The sequence below is a fragment of the Sinocyclocheilus rhinocerous genome, unplaced genomic scaffold (assembly GCF_001515625.1).
Source record: "Sinocyclocheilus rhinocerous isolate Xijiao unplaced genomic scaffold, SAMN03320098_v1.1 scaffold126, whole genome shotgun sequence".
In the NCBI taxonomy this organism is placed as follows: domain Eukaryota; kingdom Metazoa; phylum Chordata; class Actinopteri; order Cypriniformes; family Cyprinidae; genus Sinocyclocheilus; species Sinocyclocheilus rhinocerous.
The window spans coordinates 225,752-244,326 of NW_015662929.1; the positions used below are offsets into that span (position 1 = coordinate 225,752).

The 18,575-nt window shown below is 40.0% G+C and overlaps 1 protein-coding gene and 1 long non-coding RNA gene across 2 annotated transcripts in view; both read left to right on the plus strand.

Annotated features, from left to right (window-relative positions):
- Positions 1 to 1,110: 1,110 nt before the first annotated feature.
- LOC107728417 (uncharacterized) lies at positions 1,111 to 2,051 on the plus strand. Its single transcript, XR_001638470.1, has 3 exons — positions 1,111 to 1,189; positions 1,670 to 1,816; positions 2,027 to 2,051. It is a non-coding gene; the product is annotated as an uncharacterized LOC107728417 (long non-coding RNA).
- Positions 2,052 to 2,454: 403 nt separating this feature from the next.
- The window catches only part of LOC107728409 (kinesin-like protein KIF15), a 62,224-nt gene continuing 46,103 nt past the window's right edge, over positions 2,455 to 18,575 (plus strand). The window contains exons 1-12 of the mRNA XM_016538570.1: positions 2,455 to 2,467; positions 2,640 to 2,737; positions 3,357 to 3,536; positions 5,167 to 5,376; positions 13,830 to 13,955; positions 14,030 to 14,152; positions 14,251 to 14,383; positions 14,479 to 14,571; positions 14,797 to 14,870; positions 14,969 to 15,101; positions 15,197 to 15,273; positions 15,729 to 15,926. Of these exons, the coding sequence (XP_016394056.1) occupies positions 2,455 to 2,467; positions 2,640 to 2,737; positions 3,357 to 3,536; positions 5,167 to 5,376; positions 13,830 to 13,955; positions 14,030 to 14,152; positions 14,251 to 14,383; positions 14,479 to 14,571; positions 14,797 to 14,870; positions 14,969 to 15,101; positions 15,197 to 15,273; positions 15,729 to 15,926 (1,458 nt within the window). The remainder of the gene's footprint in view (positions 2,468 to 2,639; positions 2,738 to 3,356; positions 3,537 to 5,166; positions 5,377 to 13,829; positions 13,956 to 14,029; positions 14,153 to 14,250; positions 14,384 to 14,478; positions 14,572 to 14,796; positions 14,871 to 14,968; positions 15,102 to 15,196; positions 15,274 to 15,728; positions 15,927 to 18,575) is intronic.

The following is an 18,575-nucleotide window of genomic DNA, read 5'->3' on the forward strand; positions in this document are numbered from 1 at the left end:
TTTATTTCAAATCAATCAATCTTATTGACCCCAAACTTTTTTTAGCATGTAAACTTATTTGTTTTTGTTTTTTTAATAAGATGTATATACAGTATAAAAGAAATATGTATTATATTTATGATAAATGACCTGAATATAAAATGTAAATATTTTGTAAAAAAAAAAAAAAGTATAAAGGTAATGAAAGTGCTGTGGTTTCTGTTGTAAAACATTTAAATAAAATCAATTAAATTGATGTCTTGACCTCTCAGAATCTATTTCCCCCCCTTTTTTTTTTTTTACGTAAATAGATCATGTTATGTTCCCGTTCCCCAGTCTAGGGTTGGGAGTGGGAGTAACAGGTTAACTAAAACTCATAAAGGAAGAAATAAATAAGACGTGGAGGAATCACTCCAATCCTCTCTGCCCCAGAAATGCAGCAACCACTTAGTTTGACAAACTTAAACAATTTATTTAGACCAGCAAGAATCATAGAAGCAATAAATGTCTTCAGGAGAGGGCCTGGCCAAAACAACAAACAAAACAGCAGCTAACTAACAGGAGAAGTACTAAATAACCTATCCAGGTAAAAGAAAAGAAAAACAACAAAAGCCTTCCTCAACTCCCTCACTAACCAAAAACAGGGATAAACATTTGGCGCTTTTCCACTGCGTGGTACGACTCGGCTCGGCACGGCTCAGTACGGCACGGCACGGCTCGGCTCGGTTTGCGTTTCCACTGCAGTTCAGTACCGCTTTAGCCCCATCAAGCTCTCGCTGGATCCGCTCTTCTGCTATCAATGAGAGGAACATCTGTACTTCCTCAACAGACAACGAAACGGCCACTTTTTGCTTGTTAAAAAAGGTGCGCTTGTTCAAAACAATTGCGTTCGATCCTTCGCTGGCTGTGCTGATTTAAATCTAGCAGTTCTGTTGTGTTTGTGTCGCAAGTTCAGTGACGCAGGTAGTTGACATGTTTGACACACCCACCAAACAAGAGAAAACGTATCTCAAACCCTGTTGCACACCGTTTCCAGGAAACATGTCGTTCAAACCGGAAACCGTAGCAAAATGTTACACACCGGTTTGGGCTTGAACGTGCCCCTGGTTCAGGTGTTTGATTAGGGTTGGAGCTAAACTCTGCAGGACACCGGCCCTCCAGGACTGAGTTTGGTGACCCCTGGTGTAGGATGTCATTGTGGAATAAAATGGTTTGTGTGGCTTATCATATTATTCTACATGTGAGATACAGGAGACACTTGACCTCATATATGTCTGAGGAGAGTCTGCCTAGATCTACACAGGGCAACTTTTTGAGCAATGCTGCTGGGCAATGTTGCCATCAACGGGCAACCAGGTGAGACACAGGGCCCACGACCGATCTAAAGTATCCAGTTGCCCATTCTCAATGGGAAAGTGCCCAAGCAACATTGCTCAAAAAAGTTGCCCCGTGTATCATCACCTTTAGGTTTTTTCTTAGGTGCACATGATAGGGTTGAACTGCTGTTTTGTCTGTTTTGCAACTGTGGGAAAACAAGCTATAGTATATGCAGGGAATATTGTAATATTTATATACAGTACTTTTGCTACACAGTGTAGAAATACATAATATATAATTAAAATTATAAATATGAATAATGGGGAAAATATGATATGACACCGTGTTAAATGTAGGTGTTGACTAACTCCAGCAGATGGCAGTAGTGCAGCATCCGGGATGCAGGCTGCCGTTAAAACCCAAAGAAGAAGAAGAAGAATGAGGCGCCAAATTTTGTACCTTTCCTTCGAGAACGGAGGGCGATAAATAGAGGAATGAATCATGAATCTTAAAGGCAAAGGTGAGGATTATTTACTCATGCTGTGAGTTAATGTAACGTAATGTTTGCAACCTTCGCATGATACTAAACTAAATATCCGAAAACAAAAGATAGTTACTAATGCACACGTTAATGTTTACTGACATTAGCTTTTGTTGTCGCGTATATTAGCATCTTGTTTACTATAGTTTTGCTTCTAAATGAACTGTATTGTTTATGTTTCCTGTGCAGCAACCGCGGATTCTAACGCCAGCAGGTAAATAAATAAATAAATATACACACAGCTATGATACTGCGGTCCAAAACACTCAGGCCGTCAGAGATGTAGATGAGTTTGTTTCTTCATCAGATTTGGAGAAATGTAGCATTGCATCACTTGCTCATCAATAGATGCTCTGCAAGTGAATGGGTGCCGTCAGAATGAGAGTCCAAACAGCTGATAAAAACATCACAATAATCCACAAGTAATCCACACCACTCCAGTCCATCAGTTAATGTCTAGAGAAAAACTGCATATTTGTTAGAAACAAATCCATCGAGACGTTTTTAACTTCAAACCGTCTTCTGGCTAAAATATGTCCTCTGTCCATTATATTCATTTTTGGGTGTTCTGTTCATTTCATACATTAATCGCAACAGCTGGCATCAGTCATTCAAAAATGGCTCAGGATGGTAAAGTTGTGAGAACATCATTTGTTTGTTTAGATGACAGTTTATGTTATCTATTGCACTATCAATTAAACTCTAATTACTTTTGGGACCACTGTATTCATATCTGGTAAGAGCTGTATAAAAATGAGTCTAAATACACACAAGTAACGGTGATTGTATTTTGTGTGTGCAGGTCCCTCAGAGCTGGATAATTTTTCAGATGAACTGCGTGGTGTAATTCCTCGAAGTTTTGAATACCTCTTCTTCCTCATCAACAGAGAGGTGGAACGGGTAAGACGGGTTTCATTGAAGAAAATATTTAGAAATGTTATATTTAGTGCTCAAAATTACGTTATTCGATAAAGTAACTAATTGCACTTTTTTATGGAAGGGAATCCATTACGTTACTTTTGCTTTACTTGTTGTCTCCTGGGCTGGACTTGCTTATTTGATTTAAAAAATAAAAAAACCAACTAAGTTATATTTTTGCCAACTGTAAAGGCCCTTTCACACCAAAAGTGAAATTAATAAGCCTCTGTGAAAACAAAGTAATTTACTTATTTGAAAAAGTAACTCCGGTATTTAACTCTAAATTTAAAAGTGATACGTTACTTTACTAGTTTCTTGAAAAAGTAATCTGATTATGTAACTTACATTGCTTGTAATGCGTTACACCAACACTGGTTACAAAACATTGATACATACAACATCAAAAAACCTTTTTGTGGTGTAGATCCCGCTTCAGTTCAGTGTTGTGAAGTGCTTTTAAAAAGTATTTAATCAATGACAGTGCTCACAATGTTTTTTTTTTTTCTTTTTCTAATCTTGTTGTTTTTCCTCTTCAATGGGCCATATTGTTTTTAATGTTCACTTAAACATTTAATTTAATGGATTCTTTTTTTCTGTGCAGTCTGGTGGGCTGAAGAGCTTCCTCTGCAAGTGTTCATTCATAGAGATCTACAATGAGCAGATTTATGACCTATTGGACAGTGTGTCCACCAGCCTGTTCCTGCGAGAGGACATCAAGAGGGGCGTCTTTGTAGAAGGAGCTGTGGAGAAATACGCAGCATCTGCTGCAGAGGCCTATCAGGTCTTACACATGTATCTAAATGCTAAGACTAATAATAATAATAATAATAATATCCACTCCTAGCTACTGAAATAAGTTTATGCATATGATTTTGGCATTTCTGTTGTGAGCTTTGTGATTTATTTCTGCATGTTTGTGTGTGCAGGTGTTGTCGATGGGATGGAGGAACAGGCGAGTGGCGTCCACCTCAATGAACCGCGAGTCCTCTCTACTGTCTGTCGGTTCAGTCATAGTGTTTTATTTTTATACCATCATTTACTCAATCAAAGGTTGTTTTAAACCTGAATGAGTTTCTTTCTTCTGCTGAACATAAATGCTATTTTGAGGAACGTGGAAAACCAAACAGTTGCTGGTCCACAGTGACTTCCATAGTATTTTTTTTGAATGTGGACCAGCAACTGTTTGGTTACCCACATTCTTCAAAATATCTTTTGTGTTCAGCACAAGAAATAAATTAATACTAGGTTTGGGACAACATGTGAATGGCTAAATAATGACAGAAATTAAATTTTAGGGTGGACTATCCCTTTAATGACAGTCGGCAGCATGTTAAGACCTGCACGCATCTAATATACAGGCATGCATCTGTTTTTCTCTCAACTGTTTACTTTCATTTTAGACATAACCAACTGTGTTCATATGTAAACCTTGTGTGTTTTGACAGTATTAGCTAGGCCTGTCGCAATAATCAATATATCAACTTATCGCGCAATATATGTACATGACCGCAATAATTTTTGGTGACGCAATATATCGCCCATTATATTTACTTAAAAATTAATGTCACTGTTTTGTACATTCCATTTGCGCCTGTGTCTTTTGCAGCTTCTTGTACATAACGTGGTGTAGTCATGAGGTGCTAGTCCAAATAAAAAAAATGCTTCTACAAACAAAGTTTCATCTGCAGATATGATCTTGTTTAGGTGCAGATATGACAAGTTTGTTGTCATTTGGAAGTGTGTTGGCCTTCTTGCATTATTATGCTTTTACATTATGATTATATATTCAGTGGCATAAAACGGTATTTAAAATGACAATAATATCGCTTACCGCAATTATTTCTGGGGCAATATATCGCACAACAAAAAGTTGTTATCGTGACAGGCCTAGTATTAGCGCAAAAGATAACTTAGTTCAGTAATCAGGCGCTGTTTGACAGGCTTTTAGTGCGCGCGCTTCAGGTGTATGCGCTCAGAAAAAGTGCACGCCAGAACAGCACATGAATGAAACGTTTAACCGGCAAGGCTTTAAAGCACGTGCAAATAATGTCCTTTTGTGATTACGAATAAGTGCAGTGTCCTGTGAGAGTAACTCAACCGCTGAGTTAACACTGATGTGAATGCATGTGGCGTTGTACAGTATATTGATACAGTGGCGCTAGAACTGTAACTGATTGAATGTGCGCTGTAGCACGACACTACAATATTACTTCAAAAGCAGATCGTGGAGACATTTTTATCATCCACGATCAAAAATCGTCATATCGCACACCCCTACCATCAGGTCTTACACATGTTTTAAACACTAAGAATAATATTAATATCTACTCATAGCTGCTGAAATATTTTTCATACAATTTTGCCATTTGTTGTGAGCTTTGTGATTTATGTCTGTGTGTTTGTGTGTGCAGGTGTTGTCGATGGGATGGAGGAACAGGCGAGTGGCGTCCACCTCAATGAACCGCGAGTCCTCTCGTTCACATGCAGTGTTCACCATGACACTGGAGTCAAAGGAGACTGGACAGGAAGTGGTCAACATCAGGACCTCTCAGCTGAACCTGGTGGATCTCGCCGGCTCAGAGAGACAGAGGGACACACATGTGGAGGGTTCACGGCTCAAGGTGCTTACGCTGAAAATATACCCGTCAAAATGTTCAGTTTTAAAACCAAGTAGAGGTTTAGGTTTAACAGAAACACTTGCTAGTATTACTATTATTATTCCCAGTTTTACATTTAGTACAGTGCATATTTTATTACAATATTATTCAACTTGATTTCAAACTTTATTAATGCTAATGTGGACCTGTATTTTTTTCCCGCCCTAATGTAATTGACAAAACAATTACTAACACTAAATTAATTGAATGATTCATTAAATCATAAGTCAGTGTCACTGAATGTCATTTGTATAGTGTTTATGTTGCTTTACAAACAAGGCTGACTAGTGTTGTCAAGTATGCTGTTTTCCTGTGGAATTGGGTTACTTTAACACTGTTGCCGCGGGTTGTTTTTCATGTCTGCGGGTTGAAGTGACCCCAATAACGTGATATTTAGCCCCTGCAATGCAAATGTTACCAGGGGAACCTCGCCAAAAATAAGTGTATTTTACCCCCGGAAAGTGATTTTTCCCGGGGGACCCCCCTCAAAATGCCATTGGGCTAGTTTTGAGTAGAGCCCGACCGATATATCGTTTTGCCGATATGAGCCTGTCGCCGATATATCGGTATCGGAGAATATGCCGCCGATATGCCGATATGAAATTTTTTTTTACAGAACATATAATGCAGATAAAATGCTTGAAATGGTGTAATTACTTAAACTCTAATCGAGTGTACGTCTCGAGGCCCTCTTTCGAATGAGACCCCCGCATGGATAGCCCCCGGGGTTTGGGAGTTACGGGGTGGTTAAATTCGCGGTCCGGCAGGCCTTTTTTTTACTCCCTAATATCGGTATCGTTATCGGCCCCAAAAAAACCATATCGGTCGGGCTCTAGTTTTGAGTAGGGGTGCTCAGATCAGGATTTTTGAGGCCGATCACAGAAAGCAGTATCTGCCGATACCGATCTTTTTAAGTCGGGCTCTAGTTTTGAGTAGGGGTGCTCAGATCAGGATTTTTGAGGCCGATCACAGAAAGCAGTATCTGCCGATACGATCACCGATACCGATCTTTTTAAAGCCTTTTTGTATCATGTAGAATTATTTATAGGAGTTCAAACAGCGGCGCGGCACGAGCAGCTCACTAGAGAAATGGCTCATTGATTTAAACGAGTTTATAGCCAGATGAAACAGCGCTGACTAACAGTAGAACTGTGCGCAATGATACAGTCAGAAGGCTTTTCAGTCTACAAGTTGCCATAATTTACCATGGATTTACTGTAGTAACACTAACTGCACCGTGGTATTGTGGCAGAAATGTGGGTATTTGTATCGATTTTATTATATTATTAATGTAGACATTACTTAAATGTATTAAAGGAGTAATGGAATATAATTACAGTATTTTTGTGATTAAGCTATAGCATGTGTGCATTTAGCCTATACTAAGTTTTTAGACTACTGTTTTTCATACAAATACCTAAAAACCATACTGTTATGTTTATATTATTAATGTAGACATTACTTAAATGTATTAAAGGAGTAATGGAATATAATTACAGTATTTTTGTGATTAAGCTATAGCATGTGTGCATTTAGCCTATACTAAGTTTTTAGACTACTGTTTTTCATACAAATACCTAAAAGCCATACTGTTATGTTTTTACCATGGTATTGAGGTGTGCTATATGTGTGGTTTTAACTGTGTTTATCATGATTTAAATGTATGCTATTAAGGAAGACCAATTATTAAAAAAAAAAAACAGAATAATTTGATTTTACCATATAAAAATGAGGTTGCTATAATTTTTTACAGATGTTACTGGTTTTCAGTGCTCCACATGATTTGGTTGCAATTTTTATTTTTATTTTTTTTGCACTGGAACATAGGATTAATCAATGCATGCTTTTATCATAGTTTATAGTTAGGGATGCACCGATACCGATACTGGTATCGGTATCGGGCCCGATACTGAGCTCCTGTACTCGTACTCGTTAAAATGCCCCGATACCAAACGCCGATACCACACAGCATGTGATAAGCGCCGTATTCAAACAAAGAAACACCAGCAACAGAACAACAGACAGCAGAATGAAGTTATTAGAGATTAAGGATGTCTACGAAGTATATGTATGCAATGAATATAAAACAATCAGTATTATTGCCTGTATAGCTGATTTGTGCCAGCCGGCAAGTACCAAAAATAAAAGTATCGTATCGGGCGAGTACTGGAAAAAGTGGTATCGGTGCATCCCTATTTATAGTTATATGGAAACGAAAGTGGTTAACATTCAACCCGTTCTTTTTCATCAGTAGTATTATTTGTGATTTGAAGTTTGTGAACGGGAGATCCTCTTCAGGTGCTTTCACTTTCAAATTTGCGATCTTGTCGCAAATTGCAAAAAAAGTAAAACTAAACTTGCTGTCGGTGACAGTGCTTGCATGTTTTTACCCCCACAAGAATACCAACATGTTCACCTTTTCTGGATTAAGAAGCGGTCTTTTACTTTACTTTAGCTTGAAAACCATCCATCGTTTCCTCCGTATTCGCGTCATTTTTGCTGCGCGCACCTTCGCGCTCGTGCTGACGCGGCGAGTATAAACCAGAATCTATACTCGAAGCGCTGCGCAGTTCAAACGAGTAGCGCAGTTTCGTTATGCTTTCAGTTTTGTTTGATGTTTCACATATGCAACAGAAATGGCAGCACTTATGAGTTGAACAACACGGTGGTCGCGCCAGTGTGACCACTCACAAAAATTAGATGCATCGGCAGGAAAAATGGTCGCAAAATTGCGTTGCATCGCGCCGCGTAAACATAAAACCATGTCTGCATTTGTGATCGGAGAAGCGCAGTTCAAACGAGTAGCGCAGTTTCGTTATGCTTTCAGTTTTGTTTGATGTTTCACATATGCAACAGAAATGGCAGCACTTATGAGTTGAACAACACGGTGGTCGCGCCAGTGCGACCGCATACAAAATGTAGTCGCACAGGTAGAAAAAAATGGTCGCAGTCTGGAGCCCTGATGGTTTTGATAATGAACATAAATTTACATCTGCATCCTAACTCAAGCTACTACTACTATCAAATGTGCATTTCTAAGAGGCCTAATGGTTAGAGAGTCAGACTTGTAACCCAAAGGTCGCGGGTTCGAGTCTCATGTCCGGCAGGGATTGTAGGTGGGGAGTGAATATCCAGTGCTCTCTTCCACCCTCAATACCACAACTGAGGTGAGACCCTTGAGCAAGGCACTGAACCCCCATCTGCTCCCCGGGCGCCGCAGCAGTATGGCTGCCCACTGCTCCGGGGGTGTGTTCACTACTGTGTGTGTGTTCACTACTGTGTGTGTGTGCTCACTACTTCACTACTGTGTGTGTGCGCACTACTGTGTGTGTGCGCACTACTGTGTGTGTTCACTACTGTGTGTGTTCACTACTGTGTGGGTGTGAACTTGGATGGGTTAAATGCAGAGCACAAATTCCGAGTATGGGTCACCTTACGAGTATGGGCATACGCACTGCAAACGGAGTAATGTGAACCTGGCATTATGTGTGTGCGCTGCGAGTGTGCACACACATGAATGTGCGAGTGTGCACGTGTACAGTCTCCAGGAGAGCGTGCAAGCTCTGAACACTGGCAAGAATTAAAAATAAATGCAGTTTATAAACTTTAGTGACGATGTGACACTGCCTCGATTGTGCAAGTGACAATTCCTGTGTCAACTGTGCAGCGTGCAGCTCGCTTATAGACAGACGTGATTTTATTTGAAGCCGTTTGCGTATGTTGAGAGAGAAAGAGCACGCGCGGTGATTCACTCACGCTGTTTGTGAAATTATGTCTCACAGAAAGTTTTCAAATTACTTTATAAGTTATTTAATGAAGAAATGTGAACTGTACCTCACCTTCAGCATTGTAATTATTTTAGCCGCGCTGGACAGAGACTGAGACGGTTACGCTGCATGACCATCGTGCCAAACCTCTTACAGCAGCTTGAGATCGGTTTATGTGATTGGCCTTTATAGAGACCGCCGATCAAACATCCCCAAGCGATTATCGGCCGATAGTGATCGTAGCCGATCAATCGGAGCACCCCTAATTATAAGATTAATCAGTGCAAGTTTCTTTCAGTTGAAACGGCTCAGAATTACATTTTAGTCTTGTCTGTGAAACCATGGGATAGTGTGCAGGGCTCCAGACTAATTATTTTTACTAGGAGCACTGTAGCCCCTGACTGAATTTTTAGGAGCACAAGCAGAAAATTGAGGGGCACACCTTAAATCAGCCTGCAACGCAATCGATCACATATTTTCCACATTTTAACCGTATTACTGACAAATGCTTTGATAATAAATAGACTTAACTCATAGAAATTGCAATGTGCAGTATTCTTTTAATTTCAGAGGGATATGACAAATATATTCATGATATGATACAATTACTATTGTTTTGCATGAATAAGTGCAGTTATTAATACTATTACAGATTAATTTCTTGTTTATTTCATGTTTATACGCATTTGACAGTAAAGCACTAAGCTTGAGTTGGGAAGCTCACCAAATTTATTTTATTAACAACAGTAACATGTACAATAATACATTTTTTTTAATGTAGAAAAGGTATATATTGTGCTCTTATTAAAGGGTTAGTTCACCCACAAATGAAAATTCTGTCATTAATTACTCACAGCGCAGACAGCGCTGGTGAGTCGATTGCTCAATATGTCGCTGACTTGAGAGGACTGGCAAAACCGTGCTGTTTTGGTGAATTGTCAGATGAGATGATACGAGATCAGTTAATTGAGAAAACAAACAATACACTAATTCGGGAGCGGCTGTTATTGGAAGATGCTGATCTCACTTTAGAGAAAGCTGTAATTCTGACCTTGAGTCTGCTGCTCAGTGCGCTGCTAAATTAAAGGGATAGTTCACCCAAAAATCAAAATTCTGTCATTAATTACTCACCCTCATGTCGTTCCAAACCCGTAAGACCTCCGTTCATCTTCGGAACACAAATTAAGATATTTTTTATAAAATCCAAGAGCTCTAAAACATGCATAGACAGCAAGGTTACTACCACGATCAAGGTCCAGAAACGTAGCAAGGATATCGTTAAAATAGTCCATGTGACATAAGTGGTTCAACCGTAATTTTACGAAACTACGAGAATACTTTGTGTGCAAAGAAAACAAAAATAACGACTTTATTCAACAATTGTTCTCTTCCTCATCCCGCCTGTAGTGGTGCACCGCCATTGTAGAGAGAGTATCATGACGCATGCGCTCGTTTCCGGTTCATGTAAATAACGCATGTACGTGTTAACGTAAGCAGCAGCGCAATGTGCATGTGTTGTTTACATGAAACGAAAGTAAGCGCATGCGTCATGATACTCTACAACGGTGTAAAGTTACGGTTGAACCCCTGATGTCATATGGACTATTTTAACAATGTCCTCTCTACGTTTCTGGACCTTGATTGTGGTAGTAACCTTGCGGTCTATGGGAGGGTCAGAGAGCTCTCAGATTTTTATAAAAAAATATCTTAATTTGTGTCCCGAAGATGTCTTACGGGTTTGGAACAACACGATGGTGAGTAATAAATGACAGAATTTAAATTTTTGGGTGAACTATCCCTTTAAATACTGCACATGAATCAAGTGTAAGCAGTGGGGACATGATACAAGAATGCACACAAGTTCACGGGGCAGAGGCAGATGTATCTTCAAGTGCAGACATACAATATGCACGCCCTCAAGTTCAGCGACAGTGTGGAAATTGTGGGTCCAGTAGACACTCATCACATGCCCCTGACTGCCCTGCAAGGGGACAAACATGTTGACGTTGTCAAAAGCCGAACCACTTTGCAGAATGGTGTCGGTCTGCTCCAGTTCAAGCTCCTACACAACGAAACCCATGTGCTAACGCTACAACCCCTGCCATTATTCATTCAATAAACACCAATTCAGCAAGTTTTTCTACATGCGCTGTTAATATAGCGGATTCTTGTATTCCTCTGCTCCTGGACACAGGGGCTAAAGTCTCACTACTCAATATGGACACTTATGAACGTTTCCTGCCACACTTTCCCCTTCAGCCGCCTTCCCTGAATCTGTTTAGATATGGAAGTTCTGCAATTGATGTTATCGGTCTTATACATGCGCCTGTCCAGTATGGCAACAAGATCCCATTTCACATTACACGCCATGGCAGGAATATCCTTGGATTGGACCCGTTTATGAGTCTGGACTTTTCTCTGCTGGACAATAAGGGGTGTCAGCTGTCCCTGGCAACAAGAATGGCCAACGCTGTTTGAAGGCCTTGGGTGCTTAGCTGCGTTCACTCACCAGCCTCTCTTGGATCCTACAGTTAAACCAGTCATTCAGCCACTCCGCCGCATTCCGCTGGCATTGCGTGAGGAATTCACAGCAGAACTTGTCAAACTGCAAGCAGAGGGCATCATCGAACCTGTTGACGCCTCCCTATGGGTGTCTAATTTGACAGTGGCTAAGAAAAAATCTGGCGGACTCAGAGTTTGCGTGGACTTAAGGTCCGTCAACAAAGCAGTAATCCCAGACCACTACCCTCTGCCATCATTTGAAGAGCTGACAACACACTTTCACGGCTCAACAATTTTTTCCAAACTTGACCTTCGTCAAGGCTATCTCCTGGTTCCCCTCCACCCAGACAGCAGAAATCTTACTGCATTTGTTACACACAATGACGTATTTCCTTACACAAGGATGCCTTTTGGACTCAGCTCGGCCCCTAGTTGTTTCCAGAAAATCATGTCCACCATACAGGCTGGTGTCCCTGGCTCTGCCATCTACCTTGATGATGTCATTGTCCATGCCCTGAATGCAGTGATTCACGAACAGCGCTTAAGGGCTACTTTTGCTGCACTCAGTCAGCACAATTTGACACTTAACATGGAGGAATGCTTATTTGTGGTTCCAGAGGTTGACTTTGTTGGCTTTCATGTTTCAGCCGAGGGCCTTTCGCCATTGCACTCCAATATTGAGGCTATACATCAGGTGCCGGAGCCATCGTCCGCAGCACAAGTTGCATCGTTTCTGGGGATGACAACATACTATATACGTTTTCTACCTCAGTACTACACAATTACGTACCCTCTCCGCCAGCTGCTCAAAAAAGATGCTCCATGGACCTGGTCTTCAGCTTGTTCTGATGCTGTGCGCACACTTAAGGAACTGTTGACAAGCCCACCTGTCTTGGCACACTTCAGTCTTGACTGCCCCACACTGGTCACTTGTGATGCTTCAGCTACTGCTGCTGGCGCTGTTCCTTCACAACTCCAGAATGGCATTGAATGGCCTGTGGCTTTTGCTTCTCATGCATTCAGCCTGACTGAACAAAAATACTCAACTGGAGAAAGGGAGGCTCTGGCTTGCGTATGGGCCTGCAAATGCTGGCATGCCTACCTTTATGGCTGAAAATTCACCCTTCGAACTGACCACCGAGCCCTGAGTGCACTTATGTCTCCTTCTGGGTCTGGTCACAAACCACTGTGAATGTACCGTTGGACTGACCGTCTCCAGCAGTATGACTTTACAATACAATACACCTGAGGCAGAGATAATGTGGTGGCTGATTTGCTGTCCCGTTCTGTGTCATCGCCCATTGCCTCCTGTCAGGTGGCTGAGGACAGGGACCTTATTCAACTAGTGCATGCACCCCTGACAGCTTTTGTGTGACTGTCAGGGTGACTGTAAGTGACTGTAATGGGGTAATCAAAATAGCCTGCCACAACTCTGTGCTTTTGTTGTCATTTATTTTCATTTTTAGTTTAGTGAATTTAACTTCTGCTTTAAAAGCCTTATCTTTGTTTTTAGTTTGCAATGTTACAATGTTAGAATGAAATGTGATTTCAACCCTTTTTTGCACATAATATAAAGGCTTACATGGTTACATTCACTTTATTTGTTTTCATAGCCTTTAATATGTATTGTTTTGTTGGACAACATTGGGCAGTAAGTGAAATATATATATATATTTATTTATTTATTTATTTATTTATATTAGGGATGTAACGGTATGAACATTTCTTATCACGATTATAGTGACCAAAATCATTACTTTTTGTTAGCATTATCACTAAAACAGTAATATTACCAATGATGTTCGGACAACTTGACAACTTGACTGACAACAGTTTAATAGCATGTTGAAATATCTAATGTAAATGTTCAAATAAAGCTTTGAAAAAGTTTCATAAGGTAAACCTCACATTTCAGCCTTTAAATAAAGAAAATATCAAAATGATAATTGATTAATAAATGATTATATGTATCTTATCTGCACCATAAATAATTCTAGATAACTTATCTGAATTGTTTATTGTTTAAATGTGTAGAATCACAAAAACGAAAATACCTGAAAAGTTTAAGAATGCCTGCTTTAATGACTTGTCTATTACTCTACTGTTATTACCTTATATTAAACCGTAACCTTTTGACTTGTGCTTTAGGAGGCGAGCAGCATAAACCGCTCCCTGATGTGTCTTGGTCAGGTGATCATGGCCCTGATGGATGTGTCAAATGGGAAGAACCGTCACATTTGTTATAGAGACTCGAAACTGACCTTCCTGCTCAGGGTGAGGGCTCTTTACCAATGTCTGTAAAAATGCATATGAAGTAACGTGTGTCTAACTGCTGTTCATGTGCTCAGGACTCTCTGGGCGGAAACGCTAAAACGTACATCATCGCTAACGTTCATCCTGGCTCCAAGTGCTTTGGAGAGACGCTCTCCACTCTGCAGTTCGCTCAGAGAGCCAAACTCATCAAAAATAAGGTTGAGCAACAGAATCATTCAGCCAAACATTCATTATATTCTCAATATTCTTGAAGAATTGGTGCAACGAGAAGGCTAATCTGTGTGTGTGTCTGTAGGCTATGGTAAATGAGGACACTCAGGGTAATGTCAGACAACTGCAAGCGGAAGTGAGAAAACTAAAGGAGCAGCTCGCAAATGCTCTTTCACAAGCTGGTGTCATAGAGGTCACACCATCAGACCAGCAAACAGGTACACACTTGTTACAGAGCTCACACAGACGATCCATCTGTCTGGACGTAATACTCGTTCTTTTCTTATGGTTTGAACTGGTGTTTGTGTTGCAGCACACTCTGAGGTTTACTACAAGACGCAGTTCATTCAGGCCATGAGCTTCTGGAAGAAGGCACAGGAGGAGAAGAAGGTGCCTTTTATGTGCAGTTGCTTTTTTATTGAAGAATTAAATCAATAAAATCTAAATTTACCATATTACATTGTTAAAAAAAAAAAAAGAAAGGCCTCTGGTCTCCTTTCCCACGTACTGCAGAAGCGTTAGCATTAGCCGTTACGCTTTCTTTGGCTAAAGGTTGCAGGCTTGCCTTCTAGTGTCTTTGATGATACTCTCTCCCATTCTTTTCTGCTCTTCTGTCAAATTTATCCCCTAGGGTCACATACAAAAATTTCGGAGACGCTCTCCACTCTGCAGTTCGCTCAGAGAGCCAAACTCATCAAAAATAAGGTTGAGCAACAGAATCATTCAGCCAAACATTCATTATATTCTCAATATTCTTGAAGAATTGGTGCAACGAGAAGGCTAATCTGTGTGTGTGTCTGTAGGCTATGGTAAATGAGGACACTCAGGGTAATGTCAGACAACTGCAAGCGGAAGTGAGAAAACTAAAGGAGCAGCTCGCAAATGCTCTTTCACAAGCGGGTGTCATAGAGGTCACACCATCAGACCAGCAAACAGGTACACACTTGTTACAGAGCTCACACAGACGATCCATCTGTCTGGACGTAATACTCGTTCTTTTCTTATGGTTTGAACTGGTGTTTGTGTTGCAGCACACTCTGAGGTTTACTACAAGACGCAGTTCATTCAGGCCATGAGCTTCTGGAAGAAGGCACAGGAGGAGAAGAAGGTGCCTTTTATGTGCAGTTGCTTTTTTATTGAAGAATTAAATCAATAAAATCTAAATTTACCATATTACATTGTTAAAAAAAAAAAAAGAAAGGCCTCTGGTCTCCTTTCCCACGTACTGCAGAAGCGTTAGCATTAGCCGTTACGCTTTCTTTGGCTAAAGGTTGCAGGCTTGCCTTCTAGTGTCTTTGATGATACTCTCTCCCATTCTTTTCTGCTCTTCTGTCAAATTTATCCCCTAGGGTCACATACAAAAATTTCGTTGAGATCTGATAGTCTGTGCCCACCATTTAGTCATCTAACCCCAAAATCGTAAACCCATTATGAAGCAAAAAAAGTGATTAAATATAATTAAATGATAAAGGCGTAATTATAATAGTATTATGCATTTGCGTGTTCTCCCTATTCTGCTCAGTCTTAAGCACAGTTGCCACCTGCTGCTTATCTTGCCCACAGGCTCTTCAGGGGAAAGTGTCTCAGCTGGAAGCTGCCTGGGCTCAGAAGGAGAAATTCGTCCAGTCCAGCCGCATGATCCTGAAGTTCAGAGATGATCATATCGCTCAGCTGAAGAAAGAACTTCAGTCAGGCCAGAGATCAGACCCTGATCAGCAGAACCAGCAGCTGCAGGAAGAGATACGTCTGCTTCGAGAGCAGGTAGACACACTTAAACTTATTCAGGTAGACAATGGCTTATTTGAGACATGTTTGTGTGTACTGGCTGAAAGCGCTCTGTAGATATTCTATATCTGAGAATCAGTACCTCTAAACAAAACATGTAAACCAATTCATGTAAAACATGCAATATGCATACTACATAATTGAAATAATGGTGGTGTTTGAGAGTGAAGTTGGAAAAAAAATTAAATAAGAGGTCTCTGCTAAAGTAGCAGCTCCCATTTTTCAAAAGTTACATTTTGTAGAGAATCTTTTATTCTTCATAAGCTCCAGTAAATGTTGTCTCGGCTGCATTCACACTGCGAGCCTTAGTGCTCAATTCCGATTTTTGCTCTGATTTTTTGCATAGCTGTTCACAAATTGTTGTTTTAAATGTGGCCAATATCAGATTTACAGTGTGAACAGATCATGGTTCTGAACTGACCTGCATGCGCAAAAGACAAATACGAACAGGGTTTGCAGGTTTAAGAGATACGTCTGCTTCGAGAGCAGGTAGACACACTTAAACTTATTCAGGTAGACAATGGCTTATTTGAGACATGTTTGTGTGTACTGGCTGAAAGCGCTCTGTAGATATTCTATATCTGAGAATCAGTACCTCTAAACAAAACATGTAAACCAATTCATGTAAAACATGCAATATGCATACTACATAATTGAAATAATGGTGGTGTTTGAGAGTGAAGTTGGAAAAAAAATTAAATAAGAGGTCTCTGCTAAAGTAGCAGCTCCCATTTTTCAAAAGTTACATTTTGTAGAGAATCTTTTATTCTTCATAAGCTCCAGTAAATGTTGTCTCGGCTGCATTCACACTGCGAGCCTTAGTGCTCAATTCCGATTTTTGCTCTGATTTTTTGCATAGCTGTTCACAAATTGTTGTTTTAAATGTGGCCAATATCAGATTTACAGTGTGAACAGATCATGGTTCTGAACTGACCTGCATGCGCAAAAGACAAATACGAACAGGGTTTGCAGGTTTTCAGAACAAAATCAGCCCAATTGCTTCTCAAAACTAGTCCAAAACTAGCCCAATTATGTTCAGGGGGGTAAATATCGCATTAGTGGGGTCGCGTCGACCCACAAAGTTGAAAAACAACCCACGGCAACAGTGGAAAAAGTAGCCTAATTCCACGGGGAAACTGTATTTGTAACTGTCATACGGAAGTAAACACGGAGGATGTAAAGTAAATGATTATGCTTTTATTTATAGTGTGATCTGCTGCAGAAGCCAGCGAAATTATTTGAAGGCAATATGAAAAATAAAGACAGCAGTGTTTTGAAACTTATGATACGAGCCCTCATGTTTTGCTTGTAGAGTTGTCACTGTAATACACATGATTTCTGACACATCACACTTCCACTGATTACCTTTTGCAGCTGTCTTGATAACTTTGGGTTTGTAAAATCTTTGAAGTGTCTCCTGTCAGGGCAGAATTATGACGAATGTCGATCTAGAGTGACCTAAAAGTCGCATGAATTCTGATATGACCGTTCACACTGCAGTCGCATTGCAAAACATCTGACATGGATTGGATTTAGTACCACATGTGGAAGTGGCACAAATCAGAACAGAAAAGATCAGATTCCATGCAGTTTGTGCTTTTCACACTGTCATGACAAAAACAGATCTGAGTCACATTGCCCTGCAGTGTGACTTGAGTAGAGACTTTCTACTAGAATCGGCCCATTTCTTGCTTGAAAAAGATTCCAGATCACTGATTATCTTTGGTTTTCACATTGCCACTGCATTCTTCAAATTCCGTCACATTTTAAATTAGATTTAATCTGGAGACTGAAAGGGAAGATGCTTGTCTGTAGTGTTCTTATAGTCTGCACTGAAATGCTGCTTCTTCCTTTCAAGTCAACTTGCAAGTCTTTGGCATTATATTGAGGGATTTCTCAGTTGCACAGATCAAACATTTTATTCCTCCTGATGATCTTGTTTTTTCTTCAACATGTTTAAATGAATCAGGCTGTTAGCTACGTCTCTAGGAACTTTAAGTGTTTTCTTATAGCCATAGATTCTCTAATGTAACAGAACACTTTCTTCTCTATAGCTTTTGTTTCAGCACTTCTTTTGACATTTGCTACTCGGCTTTAACACATGCATGGGTTAAATTTATGCAAGCGTAACAGCTGATGCCAATTAAGTTCTGTTTTAGAGTTTTCAAAGGCACTGTTTTAATGCAATTGAGAGCCCTAACATACAAACAAATGACTTAAAACATTTTGAATAAGGGTTGAATAATTGACAGCTGTATTACAAAATAATTAAATAAACATTGTAGCGTCTGGACCAATCAGACACACCATTTGTCATTTGATTTAACAAATCAATTATGTTATGTATTTTGTGTCATATCTCCTGAACCAAACATGACAACACAGTAAAGGTGATGTCTACCCCTATGTTTTGATGGTCAAGGATTACAGTAGGCGCGTTTCCATTACAGATATGCGCAAAACTTTGACGATATTTTATAAATGTCGATAAAAAAGTATTGCGAAATGACGGTGTTTCCGTTAACCAATGTTATGCGACTAAAACATAACCTTTTGCCTCTCGCGATAAGTCATGGCAACGGATTTTGGTGGGATTTTGACGATATTTATTCAAAGGAGGTGTAT